The sequence below is a fragment of the Aspergillus sclerotioniger genome (assembly GCF_003184525.1).
Source record: "Aspergillus sclerotioniger CBS 115572 chromosome Unknown BO94scaffold_8, whole genome shotgun sequence".
NCBI classification, from domain to species: domain Eukaryota; kingdom Fungi; phylum Ascomycota; class Eurotiomycetes; order Eurotiales; family Aspergillaceae; genus Aspergillus; species Aspergillus sclerotioniger.
This window is the reverse complement of record NW_020290998.1, coordinates 631,208-651,291: the sequence shown is the minus strand read 5'-3', so window position 1 is coordinate 651,291 and position 20,084 is coordinate 631,208. Positions and strand designations below refer to the sequence as shown.

The window sequence follows — 20,084 nt, the reverse complement described above, 5'->3', positions numbered from 1 at the left end:
TCGGTCTCGCGTAATAAATGGTTCGATTCGCGACGTTGCGCGACTGTTGCACAGATTGAGAGAGCGCAAGTGCTTAACAGGGCGGTTCAAAATAATTCAAGGAGGGGCGCACAAGGGTGGGGGAAAAAAACTATTCTTGGAAAAGGAGTGTCTTCCCAAAGCAGGACAAGAAAGGAGAGAGATTGAAATCGTGTGATCAAAACCGACTGGAAGGGAAATGAATGATGAAGTGGTGGTGGTGGTGCGCTCAGCGAAGCAGTGCACCGCCGCGCCTCCAAGGGGAATTATGAGTTATCGATCATGTGCAGATCGCCAGGGAATCTGCAAGGCGACAACAAATGTTCTCCTCGGCTGGGACGAAGGACCAGAAAAGAAGGACGTTGGTTGGGGATGTCCCTGAGGCCGAAGGAGGGGGCACTACAAGAAGGCAGAAGGAAGAAACGATGGGTTCAAACAGCGAGCGAATAGTTTTAAATTGGCTGGGGGAGGACAAAGAGGAACAGGAGATCAGCGCGCATGCGGAGAGCCACTCGCCCATCGCAATTGAAGCAGGCGAGCCAGCTCGTATTTACGCCCCCATACCCGGTTCCCCCACGCAAAAGGATGGTGTATTACCATCCCTGTACCGGGCGAGGAGGGCTAGCTAAAGGGCTAAAGTGCTAAACAGCACTTGAAACCGCCCGTTTCCTTCATCGCCGGACCCTCTCCACTGCTGTCGATCCCTCCCACGGCCTCCTCTGCACTTCTGCTGCTCCAGCATAATGGCCAATCTTATTGGCAGTCGCGGTGTCCACCACAGCTCAGTGACATACATGGGTGCGTCTCTTGGACCGGCAGACGACCATCCCTACATCCAGTCACACTCTTCATCGAAGCTTATTCCTTCCCGCAATATATTTTATCGAGTCCCTAGTGTACTTAGATTTCTTCCGAACAACACGGGATGCCCTACACCTCACCCATACAAGGGACGTCAGCCGACTCCCTTTCGAACATCCCAAGGGGTTAACATTGGCCGCTTCCTGGCTTTATCCCTCCCAGTAGACTAGTCCGATTTGGTTCGGGTTCGGGTTCGGGTTAGAAGAGAGATCATGTATTCACCTGTATTAGGCAGACATTGGCAGACTAACTAGTCCCTGACAGATGGGTGCCTTGGATGAGAATGCACCGTCTCCATTGTAAAATATCAACGTTGGTATAAACCGGGTTCGCCATTATCGCCTTGAAAGAAAAGAAAAATCATATAGCACAACCAAGACAATAATCGCAATGCAAGAAAGGAAAAATGAGCGGATATGCTGCATGCCATGACGTAGAGAAGAGAGCACTACCTCGATAATTCATTATAGGATGGGTGGAAGGAGCTTAGAAAATAGGCACAAGGAAACTCATAAACCGTCACACATTCCCTCTGGTATCCCCTCCTAGCCTGACGCTATGAGACGCAGAGAGCGACATATCCCAATAACCGATGAACAAAGACGCCTGGGTAATTACATAATGGTCGATCAAGGAACCCCTTGTATCTGGTATCTGGAGAGAAAGGTCGTTTCACTTCACTGGCCGCGATGTCAAGCGTTACACCTTGGAAGTTGGAGGAGGGGGACCCGGAGGTGCCTGGTATACACGTTCGCCACCGTGGTATGCGTTTGGTGGTGATTGCAATTCGATTCCTGTTTGCTGGCCACCGAAATAACCGTAAGCGTGTGGGTGGGGGCTATATTGAGGCGGCGGTTGTTGTTGGTAATAGGGATCTGCATAGTATGGTCGTTGATTTTGTTGTGCTGCCTGTTGCTGTGACTGTTGGAAGGTGGGAGGAGGACCAGCAAGCCATCCAGTGCCGGGATGAGGGCGAAGGCCTTGTCTGCGCCGACGGCGAGCGTTGTAGCATCTGCCAATATTGTAAGCTTCCAGCCAAAGCGCCAGACTTCTTGGTTAGGGAAAAGGTACATACGCGAAGAAAAAGAAGATGGTTAGTGCCACAGCGACAATAACTCCAAAAGCGATCCAACGACCCCAGTCATACCAGGTGCTGCCATCGCACACCCGGCCGTTGACAGTGTCATAGCTAAGACTGGTCAGCCACTCGATCTAAGGTACAAACTGGGGTTGATGGCCATTCTAGAAGACCTGCAGGTCCTCAGACCAGGGATGTTTAGGCAGACAAGCCATACGTACCAGTCTCGACGAAGTAGAATACCCATGGTGGCTGAACCTCTCTATCCGAGGCCTGGGGGCGGAAGATGACGTCGATCAGGCGGTACAGGGAACAATAAAAACTAGTGCGAGGTGGATGGAAAGTATGCGATGGTCAGAAGGACGGATTTTATGGGAGGAGGGTCGCAAAAGTCCAGGAAAGTTCTCAGGGTAAGAAAGGGATTCTAACGAGGAGCAAGGTAGGGGGGGGAAAGGGAAGAAGCAGTGAAGTTCTTCTGGGCGTCTGAAGGCAGCAGCAAAGCGAAAGGAACTGCACGGGTAAGTAATTATGGGGACGGTTGGCGATTGGGTAAGGTAGGGCTGGGAGCCGGTGCCAGTGTGGCTCAGTGGCTGGGCAACCTGGGCGGCGGTGGAAGTAACCTAAATACTTGAGGAAGATTAATAAAATGAGGTCGAAGACCGGTTCTACTGCGAGTGATGATGGTCCTTTAAAAAAAAAAAACTCAACTGCAAACCAGGCATAAAGCCGACTACTTTTATGAACCAACCATTTTGATGAAGAATCTTTAGAGCGTCCGTCAGTTGGTGCTAATCCTAAAGTTACTTCGGCAGTGTTTGACGTAGTATTCCCCCCCCACAAGCGTCGTACGTAGTCTTCTCTGCCAACAGCTCCTAGCCACTTGACACATCGACACACATGCCCGATTGTGTACAATGTGTACAAGGGTAGCAGACTGGGGGGGAAAGGGTGGGCTAGTGTATACCCGAGTTCCGACGGTAGGGGCGGTTCATGAATCATTCATTAATAGATCTACGCACAGCGTTCATAGTGTTCCTGCCTGACCTCCATGATTGACAGACTAAGAGGATATCTACTAGCAGCAATCTACCTAGAACCACTATAGTCAAACCTTGGTGGCTCGGCAGACTGGATCGCATCAGGTGGGCCCGTGACTGCAACGACCGGCACTAGCGCCCTTCGCCGCCATCTTAGTCTTTATCCTTTTGCCCATCGCGGCCACTCCAAAATTCGGGTGCCTGTTCGATGTTCGAACCTCCAATTCACGGTCCCTCTTCTCCGGACCCAACACCACTCCATTCGTCTTCCTCCCTCAACATTGGAGATGGAACCACCCTTGGCAGTCAATTCCTAAGTTTTCCGAAACTCAACCAAGAACCTAGACGCTGCGCAAGGCCATTTTTGGGACCGCCGCCAGCGCTATCTACTATGAACGGTCGGCAGGTATTACTAGAGCCTCGGTCCTCCGTGTTTATTTCTTGTGTACGGAGTAGATAAAAACCCTCACGGCAGGCTCGGAGTAGCGGTACTCCGTACAGACAGCAAAATAGCCTCTTGACCGCTCCCGTTGTCAACCTGCAAATGCAATATGACCTGGACTCCGTCTCAATTCATTCCTTCCATGAATGATTCGCCTAGATACAGGCTGGCCGGAAAAATCCTATTCAGAACTACGGAGGAGTCCGGTGTAGATCCGGTTGCCTTTTCCGGAGCTTACTTCTGCAAATATCACGTAACGAGGAGAAATGGAGCAGGGAACAGTGTCATGGACTTTCGTACTCGCTTCCAGTACCCTGGATAATATACGCGCATGAAAGAAAACCTGGCATTTCACGCATAAATCTGCCAAGATGCTCACTAAAATCTAGCATCGAGCCTGATGGTTAAGAAAAACAACCTACCTAAGCGAAGTACTACAGCCTTTAGTGCTTATCGCAGCATGATGAACGGATAAATCCACTCTTCGGCACTAATTCGGGCTAGATGGCTCATGTTTCATGTTGATGATGGGGTATAACTTGTTGATTCGCCTGTCATCCAGATCACCGATTCGAGGCTACTGTAGGTTAAGTTACAAGGGCCGGACTGGGGAAGCAGGTTAATGCTAGTCCTACGAAGTACTCCGGATAAGAATAGGTACTTGGGCTATGCTCTTCGCGTGCGCCAAGTTGAAAGTACCTCGTCCAACAGGGAGTCGATCGCGGTGTACTTCCTCGGCCAAGCCACTCGGTTGTCCCTCAGTCGACACCGAGTATGGGAGCACACCCGGTATCCAAGATGGCCAGCGCCAATGGACATGCAACCGACTCGCAGCGAGGACAACTAGCCAGCCAGTCACCTACCTATAATCGCCCAGAAGGTGATACTAATCCCAGAAGCCGTAAATCTTCGCCGGTGTTGTTGGCGGGGTGGGATTTGCTGGATTGGCATGGAAGGCTTGATTAGTTCCCGTCTGCGCATCTGCAATGCCAACGCATCAGTTGGTCTGTGTGTGGCCCTGTTGGCCATCCTGCTTTCCCATGGGGATGCTCTTAAATAAGATTGCCCGTACCCTCTTCTTTCCTTCCAGCTACCGGTCTTGGTCCTCCGTCTGATGCTACACTGGACGGGCCCTTGATCATGTGTCTACTGGGCCTGGATTACTCTCAAATTCACGTACCAATTTTCCGCCACTGAACTAACCATGCAGTTCCTTGGATAATATTCACAGCATCCCGCACTCGCGGTTTCATTCATTGCAGTCGCACTTCAGGCGCCATATTTCCCATGATGAAAAAGCGCCTGGGAAACATAAATTACACAAAGACAAACTGACATCATTGACATAACCAACCAAATGACTCCATGATTGGGGCGAGTTGCTGAAGATCGGACAAAATGTTACGCTGAAGCTCAATGTGCCTGGTTCACGTCGTTCACATCATTACATCTGGGCGGCAAGCCGCATTGTTTGCAGTCTACAGTTGATCCATCGAGGATGAGACAATGGTCCATCCCGTCACACACCTGGGGCGATTTCCGCCGCCAACGTTTCATCGGCTGGCCCGAGCAATTAACCAATGCAGAACAGCATCAAGGTTGGTTTCCTCTTTGGCGCTGATACCATAGCAGCTCACTTCGCGATGGGTGATGGTCTTCAGGTCCATCGCGTGGATTAGATCATCGACCGACAGCTTATCTTGGAGGTCGGACTTGTTTCCGAGGACCAGCAGCGGAATTCCGTTGAGCGTCTCTTTATTCATGAGATCGTGCAACTCCTCTTTGGCAACTGGTAAGGCGGCTCGATCCGCTGCATCCACGATGTACCTGGCCTGGTGGTTAGCGCTGCCGGTGTACCGAGTCTCGTGTCAGAGGGCCAGGAATATTTACACGATCGCATTCACTCCCCGACAGTATCGCTCCCACATAGGTCGAAACCGTGGCTGGCCACCGAGGTCCCAGCTGGATAGAGATTAGTAACGTCGCACACAGAGGGCTCGAAGCCCAACTCGGGGGCACCCACCACTTGAGCGTCACATGGCCCTTTTGGACCCGTTTCGTGTTAAAGCCGATCGTGGGAATTGAGCTGAGATGGGGTTTAGCCAGACGAACAAAACGCCACGCAGTCAAGCTAGGCTCTACACCTTGAGGACTTACTCTACAGTGAACTCGCCCCCCTATGTGATGAAATTAGCGATCATGGTCGATAGGGTTGTGGCGCACTCGGGGGAGATGGAAAGTGACATACCGCCAGCACGCGCAGCAGCGAGGACTTTCCAGCATTTTGGAGGCCAATCATGGTGACATCCATCTCCGTCGCCCTGCGGATGCGAAATATATAATGACACTTAGCAAATGGAATGTTTTCCTTATCTGCGGGGACGGCCCGAAGAGGGGACCATTTCCGGAGAAAAAGCGATTACTTATTGGGACGCCGGCCCACTTACCAGAACATCCTCAGGAGCCAGTCATAGATCGTTCGAAAGATACCCGCCATGGTGGTCAGAAGGTCGGCACCGTGTCGTCCGCACGACGAAAGCAACGAGGGCGATGGGACACTTTAAGTAGGGGGCCGACTTGGTGGAAGCAGGTCGAAAGGGCGCTGCTTGTCTCGGCTGGTGGGCGATCGACGACGGGTGGGCGAATATATCGACTTCCTGGCACAAGAATTTTGCAAGGTTAAGTGGGGGTGGGTGGGCTGCTGAAAGGGAGCAAAGTCTTTTCCTTTCCGGGCAGGAAAATGCAGAGACTGGTGTGTGTGTATGTGGGTGTATGCGTGTGGGTGTGTAGAGTCGAAGAAAAGGCGAGGTGGGAAAATATAGGTAGGCAGTCGGGGTCTGGGAGTCGAAAAAGAGGCGGGCGTCGTAGGCAAGTTTCCACGCCGGCAGCCGGGCTGAGAGGTGATGTTGTCGAAGGGGCGCGAAGAAGGCGGCAATTTCCCAGGGTTGGCTGGTCCCTAGCGATGGGAACCCGAATATTTCTTCTTCTGATGCCTCTGCTTTGCGGTGAAACTAAGCTGCCCCGATCTATGGGCACGCATGACCGTTCGCTCTGCGCCGCGCGCGCTGGAGGGGACAGCGCCTAGTCCTGCCGGTCCCTGTCAGTCTGTGTCAGTGTTAGTGTCAGTGTCAGGACTCAAGGCTGGCTCGAGCCTAGTAGGTGTCCAATGTCCATGGCCCCGGCCGTGTCAATCGCTCGTACCTACCGACGTCTTGTCCCTAACTAAAGGTTAAAAGCGCGAACTAGTCACGGTTAGCTGCTCGCTGGGTGGGAACCGGTGGCTCAGTTGCACGAGGAAGTCATCAAATTTCGACAAACCGGGAATGGAGGCAATTCCCGATAGTCCTGTAATGATGATATTAAGTGCTGCGCTTGCCAATCGCGACCAATAGTCGCCGCTTAGCTCAGGTAATCGTCTGCCAGAGGATTGATACGAGTCCGCTGTCGACCCGCCTTATCTGGCGGAAATCCTATCCTCCTCCTCCCTGGAAAAGTAAATGCGCAGTCCACAAATGGTTTAAGAATAGTAATCCTGATGTCAATGGTACCAAGAGACGGCTTTATCGACCGGGCTGGATCAATAATGAATCATATTCATTTGTATGACTGGATCGGGGAACTACTGACACCTGGCCGGGTTTGCCTTGTTGCCTAAGGCGGTTTTTTCCGGTCCCGTGCGTTCACCCCGTGACGTATTGGTCCATTAGGTAATGGTGGTCCGTGTCGCCATATCTTCGTGCCTCATGCCTCAGGCATAAGATACACACTATCAGCACGTGATGATATCTGTCCGCCGGGTCCACCTCGAAAAATTTCCCCGTCGAGCGACGACGAGGTTCGTTGCTCTCCAGCCAGCACCACTCGGGGTCTCTGTGCGAGTCGCATCCCCTCCCCATCTTCTCTCGTCGCTCGTGCATTCCTGCAGTCAACAGGGAATGAGCATCGGTCCCGATCACTAGCACCCATCTTCCTCACCGGTGCTTCGGATTGTACGCCCTCGGAAGTCCAATCGAACTTTTTCCTCCTCTTTTTCGACCTCCCGGACAAGAAGACCACACATAATTCATCATGGCCCCCGCGGCAACCGACACGAATTGGTCTGTCGACTACGACGTCCTGAGACGTGAGAAGCTCTTCCGCAACCCTCCCAAGGACCACACCGCATACCCGGCCTTGGCAGCTGCCATCCGGCCGCACGTTGATTCTTTCAATGCGCTCTTCGACGGCCCCAAGACGCTGGAGGCCGCACTGAAGGATATCGGCACCAAGACATTTATCGACGGTGAAGCCGAGACCCCTGAACAGAAGAAGGCGCGACAGGCGGAGGGCCGCAAGGCTCCCCGGCGGAATAAGCTCCATGTCCGCGTCAGTGAAGTTTTCCTCGAGAAGCCAGCCCTGCCTGCATCCAACAAGTTCACCACGCGGAACCGCAATATCTACCCTTCGGAATGCAGAGAGAGACATGCGACGTACCGTGGAAAGCTCCGTGCTAGGATCGAGTGGCGGGTCAACAATGGAGACTGGGTGGAGTCAGTCAGAGAGTTGGGTCAGGTCCCCATCATGTTGAGGGTGAGTGCGATAGCGCATAAAGTCCTATCCAAAATTCTGTTCAGGACACCATCTAACATCGCATGACTTCCCAGACCAACCGATGCCACCTGGAGAAGGCCACGCCCAGCGAACTCGTCGACCACAAGGAAGAGTCGGAGGAATTGGGTGGTTATTTCATTGTCAACGGAAACGAAAAGCTCATTCGAATGTTGGTCGTTGGAAAGAGAAACTTCCCCATGTCGATTGTTCGTGGTTCCTTTGTTCGCCGTGGACACACCTACACCAAATATGGTGTCCAGATACGATCGGTGCGGCCGGATCAAACGTCGCAGACGAACGTTCTTCACTACCTCACTGATGGCAACTTGACTTTCCGTTTCTCTTGGCGCAAGGCCGAGTATCTCGTCCCGGTGATGATGATCCTCAAGGCTCTGGTGGAGACAAACGATCGCGAAATCTTCGAGGGAATTGTTGGCAGCGCTTCTTCCGAGGGCATCAAGAACACATTCGTGACCGACCGCGTCGAGCTGCTGTTGCGCGTATACAAGGCATACAACACACACAGTCGCGCAGCCTGCCGGGCCTACCTTGGAGAGAAGTTCAAGCCCGTCCTCGGTGTTCCGGCGGACATGTCAAACGAGGACGCTGGTACGGAGTTCCTCCGCAAGGTCGTCCTTCCCCACCTTGGAAACCAGAATGTCACTGAGAACCAGGATTATGATAAGTTCAAGATGCTCTTGTTCATGATCCGGAAACTCTACGCTCTGGTTGCTGGAGACTGCGCCCCTGACAACCCGGATGCTGTCTCCAACCAAGAGATCTTGCTCGGTGGATTCCTCTACGGAATGATTCTGAAGGAAAGACTCGAGGAATGGGTCCGGTCCTTCCAGCCGATTCTGAGGGATTGGTCAAACCGCAACGGCGGTGCCAAGTTCACCGATCCGGCTTTCGAGAGAGATTTCCTGAGCAAGGTCGTGAAACGGTCGAACGAGAACCTCGGAGGTGCCCTGGAGTATTTCCTGTCCACGGGTAACCTCGTCAGTCCTACTGGTCTCGATTTGCAGCAGCCGTCCGGTTACACTGTCATGGCGGAAAAGATCAACTTCTACCGTTTCATCAGTCACTTCCGCATGATTCACAGAGGTAGTTTCTTCGCGCAGCTGAAGACGACGACTGTCCGTAAGCTGCTACCCGAGAGTTGGGGTTTCTTCTGTCCCGTGCACACTCCTGATGGTGCGCCATGTGGTCTGCTTAACCATCTTGCGCACAAGTGTTTGATTGCGACGAGTGACGTGGACACGACTCACGTCCCCAAGGCGTTGATTCAGCTTGGTGTGCGTTCTGAGTCGTCCGTGTCCGTGGCAGAGAGTGTTACTGTCCAACTCGATGGTAGAATCATCGGCTACTGCTCACCCAAGCAGGCCGCTGCTGTGGCCAACACCCTGCGACGCTGGAAGGTGGCGGGCTCTGACAAGATCCCGCGCGAGCTGGAGATTGGGTACATCCCCAACACCAACGGTGGCCAATACCCCGGTATCTACATGTTCTCCCAGGCTGCGAGAATGTACCGACCCGTCAAGCACCTGGCTCTCGACAAGCTGGACTACGTTGGCCCCTTCGAACAGCCTTTCATGGAGATTGCATGCTTACCGCAGGATCTCATCTCCGGGGTTTCGACCCACATCGAGTACTCCCCTACCAACATCCTCTCTATCGTCGCCAACATGACTCCTTTCTCCGACCAGAACCAGTCTCCTCGTAACATGTACCAATGCCAGATGAGCAAGCAAACCATGGGTACGCCCGGTACATCCATCCAATACCGTACGGATAACAAGCTTTACCGACTGCAGACGGGTCAAACGCCCATTGTGCGGTCGCCTCTCTACAACGCCTATGGTCTGGACAACTTCCCCAACGGTACGAATGCCGTCGTGGCTATCCTGTCGTACACCGGTTACGACATGGACGACGCTATGATTATCAACAAATCCTCCCACGAGCGTGGCTTCGGTTACGGTACTATCTACAAGACCAAGATCCACGCCCTCGACGACAATGAGTCCCGCCGCGGCAAATCCAGACGCGAGATCACCAAGCTCTTCGGTTTCGCTCCCGGAGGCGAGATTAGGGCTGAATGGCGTGCTACTCTGGACGAAGACGGTCTTCCGCACCTGGGTGCTCGCGTGAAGGAGGGCAGTCTTGTCGCCGCATGGCACACTGTGCGCTACGACGCTGCTTCCGACTCGTACGTCAACGTTGACGGCATCACCCACTTCGTCAAGTACAAGGACGCCGAAGAAGGATACATCGACAGTATCCGCATCATGGGAGCCGAATCCGGTGTCGAACCCTGCCAGACCCTCAGTGTCAAGTACCGCATTCCCAGAAAGCCCATCATCGGTGACAAGTTCTCGTCTCGTCACGGTCAGAAGGGTGTCTGCTCTCAGCTCTGGCCCGCAGTCGACATGCCATTCTCCGAGAGTGGTATCCAGCCTGATCTGATCATCAACCCTCACGCTTTCCCCTCTCGTAAGCTCCCCACAACCCCAACCCCTCTAAACCTAACCATCCCACCCAACTAACCTAACCCAACCCAGGTATGACAATCGCCCAGATGATCGAGTCCATGGCCGGTAAGGCCGGTGCTCTCCACGGCCATCCGCAAGACTGCACCCCCTTCCAATTCTCCGAAGAAAACACGGCCGCCGACTACTTCGGCCACCAACTCCGCAAGGCCGGATACAACTACTTCGGCAACGAGCCCCTCTACAGCGGTATCACCGGCAAGGAATTCGCCGCCGACATCTTCATCGGTGTCGTCCACTACCAACGTCTGCGTCACATGGTCAACGACAAGTTCCAAGTCCGTACCACCGGTCCCGTCAACTCCCTGACCGGCCAACCCGTCAAGGGTCGTGCCAAGGGAGGAGGTATCCGTGTCGGAGAGATGGAGCGCGATTCCCTCATCGCCCACGGTGCCGCCTTCATCCTGCAGGACCGTCTGATGAACTGCTCCGACTCCACCCGTTCCTGGATCTGCCGCGACTGTGGCTCCTTCCTCTCCACCCAGGTCGCCGTCCCCTCCTCCGGCTCCAGCAAGGCCCGCATCGCCGCCGCCAAAGCCGCCTCCAACCAGCACTCCGGCGCCAACGCCCTCAGCGGCTCCCCCGGCATCGTCCGCTGTCGTCGCTGTGCCCGCGAAGCCATCTTCGAGGACTCCCGCGCCGACGTCTGGGAAGACGGTGACGGTCACCGCTACGTCGGCGGTGACAACGTCACCATCGTCGCTGTCCCCGGTGTGCTTCGCTACCTGGACGTCGAGCTGGCTGCTATGGGTATTCGCATGAAATTCTGGGTTGATAATTAGAATAGATAGCCCCCATATCTTCTCTTCCCCTTTTTGAGCCATCTCACTTATCTAGGGATTTGGTGGTTTGATTGAATCCGGAGTGATCAAGATACGATATAAAAAGCAACTTTTTGTTATACCAGAACGGGGCGCATTTCAGCACTGCTTTGGCTCTTTTGGAGATGATGTTTTTGTATGTGTTTGTATGTATGTATGCATTATGTATTTATTTTCACTTTCATTATTTAAAAGGTTCATTACAGGATGTTGTGCGTGTGGCTCGTACTGTCTTTCCAGCAGGTTATCATTATTCTGTGTTATGGATCTCTACTAGGCAAAAGCATGAGAAACATATACTAGATGTAATATCTTAAGAACCTAAAGTAAGAGTATCATTTCCACCATACAAGCCACCCTGCGGCGCTTACAGCTCCGACGTGACGTTCGAGAACTCGCCCTTCTCCAGCTTCGTCTTCCAGAATATCGGGTTCATGTCGTCGAAGCCGTGGTGGACCCATCCCTCTTCCTTGACATGGTACAGGTTGATGAAACCACCGGAGTAGGCGTCACGGTGCATGGCAGCAAGGATACTCCTCCGACCCAGCTCGAGGGCCTCCTGCTCGGTCAAATCGTAGCGGTAGTTGGCGTCAAGGACACCGTATGCGAATGTCTGACCGGATCCAACACAGAACAGGTTTCCGGGGAGTCGGGTACCGTCGGAGTCGATGTAGTAGAGAGCGGGGCCTTCCTGAGGGGTCATCTATCATTGGAAGTCAGTTAGAGTCCATACAATGGGTTGCTGGGCGGTTCACGCACTCCTGCTAACATCGTTCCCATGCTCAGACCCATTCCCTTGTAAGCGTATGTCAGGTTGGCGAGGATCTTCGAGGCAGCGGCGACGGTGATACGGCGCTTGTGACGGATCTCTGTCGGGGTGTTAATGAGGGGCCTGGGAATGCTGGAGACGACTGGACTTGCCGTGAAGTGTGCATTGCTGGCTCAGATATCTCAACCAGTATTGGCAATCCTACGACAGGTCGTCAATTATGATGTCCAAACCACGTTATCTGATACTGTGCGGCTCCCACACGTAGCACGTACCGCTGCACCTCCTGCCATGGTGCCCAAGAGACCGGGTGTCGGCTCATTAGACTTCGTGTCATCCCCACGGCTCAACCGTGAGACGGGGATGACCTTCTTGACTGTCTGACTAGCAATCCAGTTTCCAGCAGTAGCTCTCGAATCTGTAGCGACGATCTAGGCGATGGATGTTAGCGCGAGACGGAGCGGAGGTAGTGATGACGGCATACAATTCCGCCCTGGAATCGGAAGGCCAGTGTCGTCGTTCCGTGGGCAAGTTTGATGGGACAGCTGGGGTTTGAGTGGTCATCAGTCATAGCACGGAGAAAGGCTCTGGACTATCGGATAAGCAGGATGTCAGCCACTAATTTTGCGATTGGTGTAAAGGCATGTAGGAGGTCCGTCCGGTCCAGCTCCAAACATCGGCAGCTGCAATCTTCACAGGACTTGATATCCACACATGCGGCTCCGGTCGGTATGTGGCTCACATTGTCAACAGGAGGCAGGTTGAACTTCAGAGAGATCGGGGGAAGGCTCTCTGTAAGGTCACGCTGCTCTTGCTCCGAGTAGAACTCATTCTGATGCGGCGGGCGGGCGTATTGGGCGACCAATTTATCCATGATGTGCAAGAGTGAACGGTGAAATCGAGAGAGTATGGAACAGAGTCGACTGGAAGATGCGATGCAGCGGACGAGCGAGGATGGGAGAGGAGGATGAGGATGGCGGGTGCAGCTCGGAGCTTGGAGATGATGCTGGAGCTCCAAGCGGCGTCCGCGTCACGCTGGCCGCCTGGGTCACGTGTATCCCACCCGGGCATCGCTGCTATAACCTCCTGCACTACCGACACCAACTACACTACCGTTCCTACCCAACTAATGAATGGCATGAAAATACTCATCCCAACATGATTTGTGCAGATTCTCTCAGTCTCTGAACGGCTACTTGCCTAGACCAATCCAGTACATACTAGGACTACAGATACAACTAACGAGAAAAGGCAGAAATGAGCACCTCAGCTCAGATGGGAATCGCAATCGGCTGGGCCTGCACCGGCACCGGGCTGATCACCTGCGGGGCTTCGGGGCCTCGAGCAGCATATGAGCTTCGGGGGTCTGGTGCTCGTGGCACTTCCTCCTCGTCCTTTTCCAAAGCTTCTTCCGGGACGGAACCATCCGCAAGTTGCTCTCGAGGCGTCCCACTAGAATATAGGTCCTGTGCAGTAACACTAGTGGTTTGTTCCTCAGAGATGCCGGGTACCGATGGCCCTTGCGTGCCACCATAGGCATATCGCTCCTCTGCGGCATTGCTGACGACCGGCTCCTGAGAACGCTCGCTATATTGCTCTGGTGCCGCGCCATTTCCATACTCGTCCTGGGTGGATCCATCGACGTATTTCTCGGCAGCGCTACCGTTAACGTACGGCTCTTCGGTGGTGCCGTTAGCATAGTGCTCTCCACCATGTCCATTGACATATTGCTCCGTCGCGGCGCCATTGGCGTATCGCTCTCGGCCTGCTCCATTGATGTACGACGCATCGGCAGAACCGTTGACATCCCGCACAGAGTCCGAGGCAGACGTCTCGACTGCATATGACCTCCGACCATTTGTAGCTCTACGTGCGGCAGCTGGCAGAAGTCCGCTGCTCGGAAGCTCTCCTGCAGAACTCTGGATGGGCACAGTGGTGCTCTCCCAAGAACGGAGGTCGTTCTCGGCATCCTCGAGGATCTGTCTCGTGGCAGGCGTGTGATCGTACTCGCGAGGGGAGTCACCAGGGACAACGGGGGTATCGTCCAGATGATTCAACAATCGGCGAGCATGGCGAGCAAGCAAGATCTGTTTCTCACTTCGTTCAATGACCGCGGCGGTGTGAATGTCCAAGGCTTCCTTGAGCTTCGACCTGGTCTGGATTCAGAGCTTTAGCATTTGTAGCGCAACACCCTGGCAGCAGACAAACAATACATACCACGTTGGTTAACTGGGCCTCGGCTACTAGACTCTGAGCTTCGGCCCTGACCAGCTCCTGTTCCAGGGTGTCGATCTTGTGACTGTGCGGTTCTTTCCATTTGAGTTTTTGGATTTCGTCCGCGATCTTGGCTCGATGGTCCCGTGAGGGCTGGACGGAGTTCTCGGTGTCGCGGATCTGCTTCAAAACAACGCGATACTCCTCGAGGTACTGGGCGAATGTGTCTTCCTGCTCGCCTATTTCGGCCATCAAAACGCCAACCTTGTCTGTGATGTCCGCGACGGCATCGTCTTCCGTCCATTCGCCCCAGTCCGACAGCTGTGTAGCAATGGACAGGCGCTCCTTGCTGGCCTTCTCGTGGGCGCCGATGGCGGCATTCTCGTTCTTGATGACTTGATTGAGCTTCTTGCTCAGCTCGGGCTGCTGAAAGCCGCGCAGTGTGGAAAAGCTGAACCGGGTGCGAGTGGGCATGGAGTTTCTCCTTCGGACTGACATGTTTCGGTTCCTATCGTGGTCAGCTATGCGCAGTGCGTCTCATGAGAAACCAGAGTGTCATACATCATTGTGAACTAACTAGTATATCCGAAGAACAAATTTACAAGAGACAAAGATGAGCAGGTACAATACAAAGAGCTAATGAGTTTGGACAGGATTGCGCCTTCCTCTGATGAGAGCCAGTCAGGAAGGATGGTCAATGCCCATCTGATGATCAACTAGTAGCGGCTATAGCAGACCAGTCACGATAGGGTCATATATGATCAACGTCAGTGGGGTAATGGAGATATGACATTGAGTCCCCGATGTTCAATTAAACAGACTGGACAAAGAGAGTGACGTCATGCCGGAAGGACGGATGTTGAGGTCATGTTCCGGTTGCAGGCTCATTCTATGCATGCTGCTATGGGGAGGATCCGTGGATGGAGGAAGTTTATCTGTAGATACGGATAGATGATGCAGACATGGATATCATCAACAGCAACAGAATGTCCAAGCAACGAAAGAAGCAAAGCATGAATCACAAAGCACGCATAAACAACGCCCTCACAACACCACCCCAACCCCAGCCCTACCTAGATACCTCTATCCTCTACCTAGCCCGAATATACTCAACCTTCACCCTCCTATCCACCTCTTCCTCTACCTCTTCCTCTTCCACCTCTTCTTCCCAACACCCCCTTCCCCTCTCCCTCTCCCTCTCCCTCCCCCATATCCTCTTCCTTTCTCTCTCCCTCTCCCTCCCCCGTCCCCTCCTAACAACCCACTCCACATCAACCTCCGGCTCAGGCTCCAAAACCCTCACACACTCAACCTCCACCCCCTCCATCTCCTCCACCTCCACCCCAGGCCTCACCCTCTGCCTCCCTCTTACCTCCCTCAAATCAATAACCACCGGCGGCGGCCTAACCACCCTCCCGGGCAGCGGAATGAACGTCTCCTCGATAGTCCTATACCTTGTCCTCGTGACAGTGGTATATGATCGTCGCGGAGGAGGCGGGTAGCTTCGTGGCGGAGGACGGATGATTGTTTCTCTGGAGCTGCTCCTGCAACTGCAATTGCAACTGCTGCTGCTGCTGCGTCTTCGACGACGGAGGGATTTCTCAGGGATGGAGATGGTGGGGTTTGGGGAGCGGGAGCGGGAGTGTGAATGGCATCGGGGAGAGGGGGGGTGGGAGCTGGTTCCGGGTTTGGTTTTTGTGAGGGTTATGGAGTCGGAGAGGTTTGTGAAGCACATTGTTTTTGCTTTTGAGTTTGGATTTGAGTTGAGGGAGGGGGTGGGAGATAGATAGTTGAACTATGGGTGTAGATGTTTGTGAGGTACTTGTATTGTATAGCGAGTGGTTCGGATAAGATGGCTGGCTGGCTAGGGGACGAGGACAGAGATAGATAGTAACTAATTCTACCCCCGACTAAAGATCAATTAATCAAGGTCTTTGTTCGGGGTTCGATTCGAGTTGCTTTGGCTGTTCTTGTTGGGTGAGTATAACACGATGGTTGATGCTGAGCCGATGCTGATATCCACTATCATTCCTGGGGAAGATCGAATAAGTAACCGTACAGGTAAGAGGAAGAAAGGAGAGGAGAGGAGAGAAGACAGAGGATAATCTTTCCAGCCTATATTGATGGCCATCCGGATATAAATCACTTGACCGGCGTGTCATGTGGATGATCGGACCCGGTGATAGCGTCAGCCAGGTAGCTGTGATGACTTTGATGACTGAGTTGAGGTTGGGGATGATGGGATATCGTGTGGTGTAGTTGTTTTCATGATGGTGTTTTGAGTCCTCGTGAATTGTGGTGGGTGAGTTTGGTTTTGTAGATGGAATAGTGGTGGCAGAGGGTAGACGGGGGTGACTGACTGCCTATCGCCAAGCATATGCCGTACAAACCCGGGGCTACGATCTATACAAAACACAAACCCACGCTTATTGAGACTGAATATCTGCCAGCTGCACTGATAGTTGAGACGTGTATTAAGTAGGTGCCGAGTTTCATTTTACACCCCTACACAAAACAGATCCAGCGCCAGATATTGGTTACAAGAGCACCACAACACCATGTCATTCCCACCCCAAGCAAGCCCGAAACCCCAGCGGATCAGCCGTCCTAAGCCATATCATCCGCATCGTGGTGATGCGTGTTTTCATTATCCGATGCGTGGAATGCATCCCCAAAGGCCGAGTTCTCCAAGTCTGGTAGATCCAGCCCGTCGTTCTGCTCACTGTACGCCGCAAGTGCATCGCCTGCGCTGTCCATATTGGTGAAGTCGAAGTTGGCCCCATCCAGCGCAGAGTCTCCTGCACTTCCTCCGTTACCGGGAGTCAGGCCTTGCATTCCACTACCCGGGGTGCCAATTCCGGCTAGAGAGCTGTCGCCTGCAACAGGCTGGTCCTTCTTCTCATCGTTGACCATCACCCAGTCGCCCGTCTCGCCAGCGGCCGTGTTCGAAGGCTGTCCATCACCCATGTCCATGTCGATATCCAGAGACGCACCCTGTTGCGTAGTATTCATCGTGGGCTGCGGCTGCGGTGGCATGGATACACCCCCAGTCGGGACACCAGTGGTGGGAGGAACCGTAGGTGCGACTGGTGGTGCCTGGGCTGTAGATGGAATCTGAACAGCACCCGAAGCAGGCGGCGAGCCCAGTTGGTCAAGGAAATGACTGTTGGCATTCCCCATGTCAATATCACCTTCCACCTGAACTTCAGGCTTGTGCTCTGGCTCGATCTTCTCCAGCAAGCCACCTTTCTGCACGCAAGAGATCTTGGGCTCCGGCACGATCGGCCGCTGCCATGACTTCTCGACCTCCCGCACAATATCGTCAACCTTGAACTTAGCAGGATTCTCAACTTGAGGAGCCTGCGAGTCATCGTCTTCTGTGGGCATCACAACACGACCTTCCAATCTCCATGTTTCTGCGCCCGTATCGGCCGGATCTGCTGCAGCTTCTCGCAGCCGGAGCTCCGCATCCTTCAACAACGATGTGCGGTTGAACTTCTCCATCCGACGCGCATGGCGCTTCTTCAACTTCTCAATCTCTGCAGTCATATCGGCGACCTTCTTAGCAACACGGTCGGCAAATTCCTCCGCCTTAGCAGGCTCCATCTTCTCTGCCTGAGCGGAGGCGCTAGCATCCTTCGTCTCACCATTGGCGGGTCCAATGGGTGCATCGAAGAATCCCGCCGTCAATGACTCCAGTTCGCCTTTCCGGCCCAGACCCAGGGAAACCGGGGTGATCTGATTGATGGCATAGGGTGAAGCGAAGATTTCCTCCATCCACTCGTGATGTTGTTGGTATCTCATCTTGCTGATCTCCCGAGGCGTAAGAAGGTCCATGGTATCCCCAGTCGAGATATCTTCATCTTCAAGGGCGAAATCGGCTGTGGCAGCATTGATTGCGGCGGACGAAGCGCGATGCCCGCGCGCGGCCTTGACCGGTGCGGCCGCGGTAGGGGGGGGACACCCGGACCAGGCGGGGGATAGTACGGCTGGCGTCCGACCATGGCACTTGGATATGCGCCCGGAATCTGAGGAAAGCCTTGCGGGGCCATTTGCGGCGGGAAATTAATTGCGGGCCAGTTGTTGCGATCGTGTAGCATAAAGTCCTTGCGCGCGAGTTGGCCTTGGCTCTGCAGGAACCGACGTTGGGCTAGCATGTTTTGGACTTGGGGTAATACGGGGATCCGATTCGCGGGGACATGTTCCGAGGGGGGGGATCTCGAGTAGTGAACAATCCACAATGAAGGGTCGGGTGGAGGCACATTCGGGTTGGGGACCTTTGAAGGGAGGAGTCGGTAACGTCTGCGACAATGCATAGCCACGGGCTCATTAGGCGGGTGATAGCCGCTGCGATGGAGCCACATTTCCACCATCTAGCGCATACCGTGTCAGCCATCAGTATCTGCGTAGGAGGTAGAGAAAGACGGGGCGCGCATACGTAACCGCGAGCTTCAAAGGTAAACGCTTGTTCGACGTCAGCCCAGACATAGCCGTCGCTGGCAAAATTGGTTCCCAACTGGTTCAATGGCTGCCAGGTCAGCATCACGGTACCGTCCTGCGGACCATCGAGAAACGTCCAATGCATCGGTTGCGTCTCCCGAACGATCTTGGATGCGGAGAGAAGGTATTCGACGACGGTGTCGGTGGGCATCATATGCATGAGGGGATAGCGATGCCGCGATACCAGATGCATATGCGGCAACTGAATAATTCAGAGTAGATTCGATTAGCAATAGGGCCTGATAGCAATGCAGCTCCTCTCCGTTGGATGACCTACCAACTGCGCGGGAACACGGCTTGCTGGGTCGTCCATGATGAGCAGAGGCCGTGGATATCGTAGAAAGGGGGTATCAAGGTTGTCGCTTAGCACGCAGTATCTCTATCCGATCGAGAGACTGGGATGCATCCGCGATGGAGAAGGCCAACAGGCAATAAATAGGCGTTGTCGGTGGGAGCCAGTTGCAGCGAAGGCCAACGCGACGCGGAAATTTGAGGTTCCTGGCCGGAACCTCCAACGCAGATGCGGGGGACTACAGAGACCGGGAGCGCAAGTTTGAGGTGTTTGTCTGTCGGCCTGTTTAACACCTGAGTTGCCAGGCTACACATGCTCCTGTTTTGGGCAAGGCGCGGGAGGGCTCGAGCTGGAGAGGATCGTCGAAGCCCACAATCCCGAGTCGTGCAATTCGTGCATCTGATCTCATTCCCCGCAATGTTGGGGGTCTTTAGTTCCAGCCGCCCCCAGAACTAGTCCTATCTACTATGACTTATGAGTGAGTTCCAGAGTTGACCCAGCTGTACCCCTCTTCGACGGACCTTTCTTTGCCTTGCTAACAGATCCAGTATATTACATCCAGTGTCTAGACCTCATCAGCCAGCCGTCTTCCCATGCGAGGGAATCATGCAGTAAGGCCAGCAAGGGAATCGAACGAGTCAAACTGAAACGTCCAGCCTCGTCGCCTTCTTTATCGCCCAATGTCTTTGCGACTTTCCCAACCAAGCCTTTCCGCAAGCTCGGCTGGATTGGACTCAAGCTTTGACCCGCCACCCACTACACAGTGCTGGTTTTTCTCCGCACTCGTCATGATTGGGTCTTCAGAGCGTGTCATCCATCTGACCCCATGCGTCCGCTTCGGCTGTTGCATGTACCGGAAGCGATGACTACCGTGTCGGCTCCTATGGAGAGACGGCGTGTTCCCTCAGAGGGC

At 53.8% G+C, this 20,084-nt stretch overlaps 7 protein-coding genes across 7 annotated transcripts; 1 reads left to right on the top strand and 6 right to left on the bottom strand.

The window, feature by feature from the left end:
- Window positions 1-1,308: 1,308 nt before the first annotated feature.
- Window positions 1,309-2,233, bottom strand: BO94DRAFT_381592 (resistance to Congo red protein). The gene is made up of 3 exons (XM_025607268.1): window positions 2,179-2,233; window positions 1,955-2,068; window positions 1,309-1,891 (listed from the first exon to the last, which is right to left on the bottom strand). The coding sequence occupies exons 1-3, from the start codon at window positions 2,202-2,204 to the stop codon at window positions 1,579-1,581; spliced, it is 453 nt and encodes a 150-aa protein (XP_025469572.1). The 5' UTR covers window positions 2,205-2,233; the 3' UTR covers window positions 1,309-1,578.
- Window positions 2,234-4,811: 2,578 nt separating this feature from the next.
- On the bottom strand, window positions 4,812-6,054 carry BO94DRAFT_381511 (ADP-ribosylation factor-like protein). The gene is made up of 6 exons (XM_025607267.1): window positions 5,884-6,054; window positions 5,685-5,757; window positions 5,594-5,613; window positions 5,460-5,522; window positions 5,327-5,398; window positions 4,812-5,263 (listed from the first exon to the last, which is right to left on the bottom strand). The coding sequence occupies exons 1-6, from the start codon at window positions 5,931-5,933 to the stop codon at window positions 4,990-4,992; spliced, it is 552 nt and encodes a 183-aa protein (XP_025469571.1). The 5' UTR covers window positions 5,934-6,054; the 3' UTR covers window positions 4,812-4,989.
- A 1,237-nt stretch (window positions 6,055-7,291) lies between these two features.
- On the top strand, window positions 7,292-11,699 carry BO94DRAFT_533298 (DNA-directed RNA polymerase I core subunit RPA135; the record flags this gene model as incomplete). The annotated part of the gene is made up of 3 exons (XM_025611303.1): window positions 7,292-8,005; window positions 8,080-10,519; window positions 10,588-11,699. Coding segments are annotated over exons 1-3 (3,707 nt in total), but the record flags the coding sequence as incomplete, so codon positions are not given.
- Window positions 11,683-13,148, bottom strand: pre2 (proteasome core particle subunit beta 5). Its single transcript, XM_025611302.1, has 6 exons — window positions 12,908-13,148; window positions 12,650-12,757; window positions 12,441-12,596; window positions 12,318-12,366; window positions 12,156-12,265; window positions 11,683-12,099 (listed from the first exon to the last, which is right to left on the bottom strand). Exons 1-6 carry the CDS (start codon window positions 13,037-13,039, stop codon window positions 11,764-11,766), a joined length of 891 nt encoding a protein of 296 aa, XP_025469569.1. The 5' UTR covers window positions 13,040-13,148; the 3' UTR covers window positions 11,683-11,763.
- Window positions 13,149-13,431: 283 nt separating this feature from the next.
- Window positions 13,432-14,853, bottom strand: BO94DRAFT_555015 (Eisosome component PIL1/LSP1 family protein; the record flags this gene model as incomplete). Its single annotated transcript, XM_025613762.1, has 3 exons — window positions 13,432-13,487; window positions 14,036-14,321; window positions 14,383-14,853. The coding sequence occupies 3 exons, from the start codon at window positions 14,851-14,853 to the stop codon at window positions 13,432-13,434; spliced, it is 813 nt and encodes a 270-aa protein (XP_025469568.1).
- A 249-nt stretch (window positions 14,854-15,102) lies between these two features.
- BO94DRAFT_381380 (uncharacterized protein) lies at window positions 15,103-16,209 on the bottom strand. The gene has a single exon (XM_025607266.1). It carries the CDS (start codon window positions 16,112-16,114, stop codon window positions 15,470-15,472), a length of 645 nt encoding a protein of 214 aa, XP_025469567.1. The 5' UTR covers window positions 16,115-16,209; the 3' UTR covers window positions 15,103-15,469.
- A 777-nt stretch (window positions 16,210-16,986) lies between these two features.
- Window positions 16,987-19,344, bottom strand: BO94DRAFT_564558 (uncharacterized protein; the record flags this gene model as incomplete). Its single annotated transcript, XM_025614433.1, has 4 exons — window positions 19,157-19,344; window positions 18,818-19,081; window positions 18,342-18,752; window positions 16,987-18,309 (listed from the first exon to the last, which is right to left on the bottom strand). Exons 1-4 carry the CDS (start codon window positions 19,190-19,192, stop codon window positions 16,987-16,989), a joined length of 2,034 nt encoding a protein of 677 aa, XP_025469566.1. The 5' UTR covers window positions 19,193-19,344.
- Window positions 19,345-20,084: the final 740 nt, after the last annotated feature.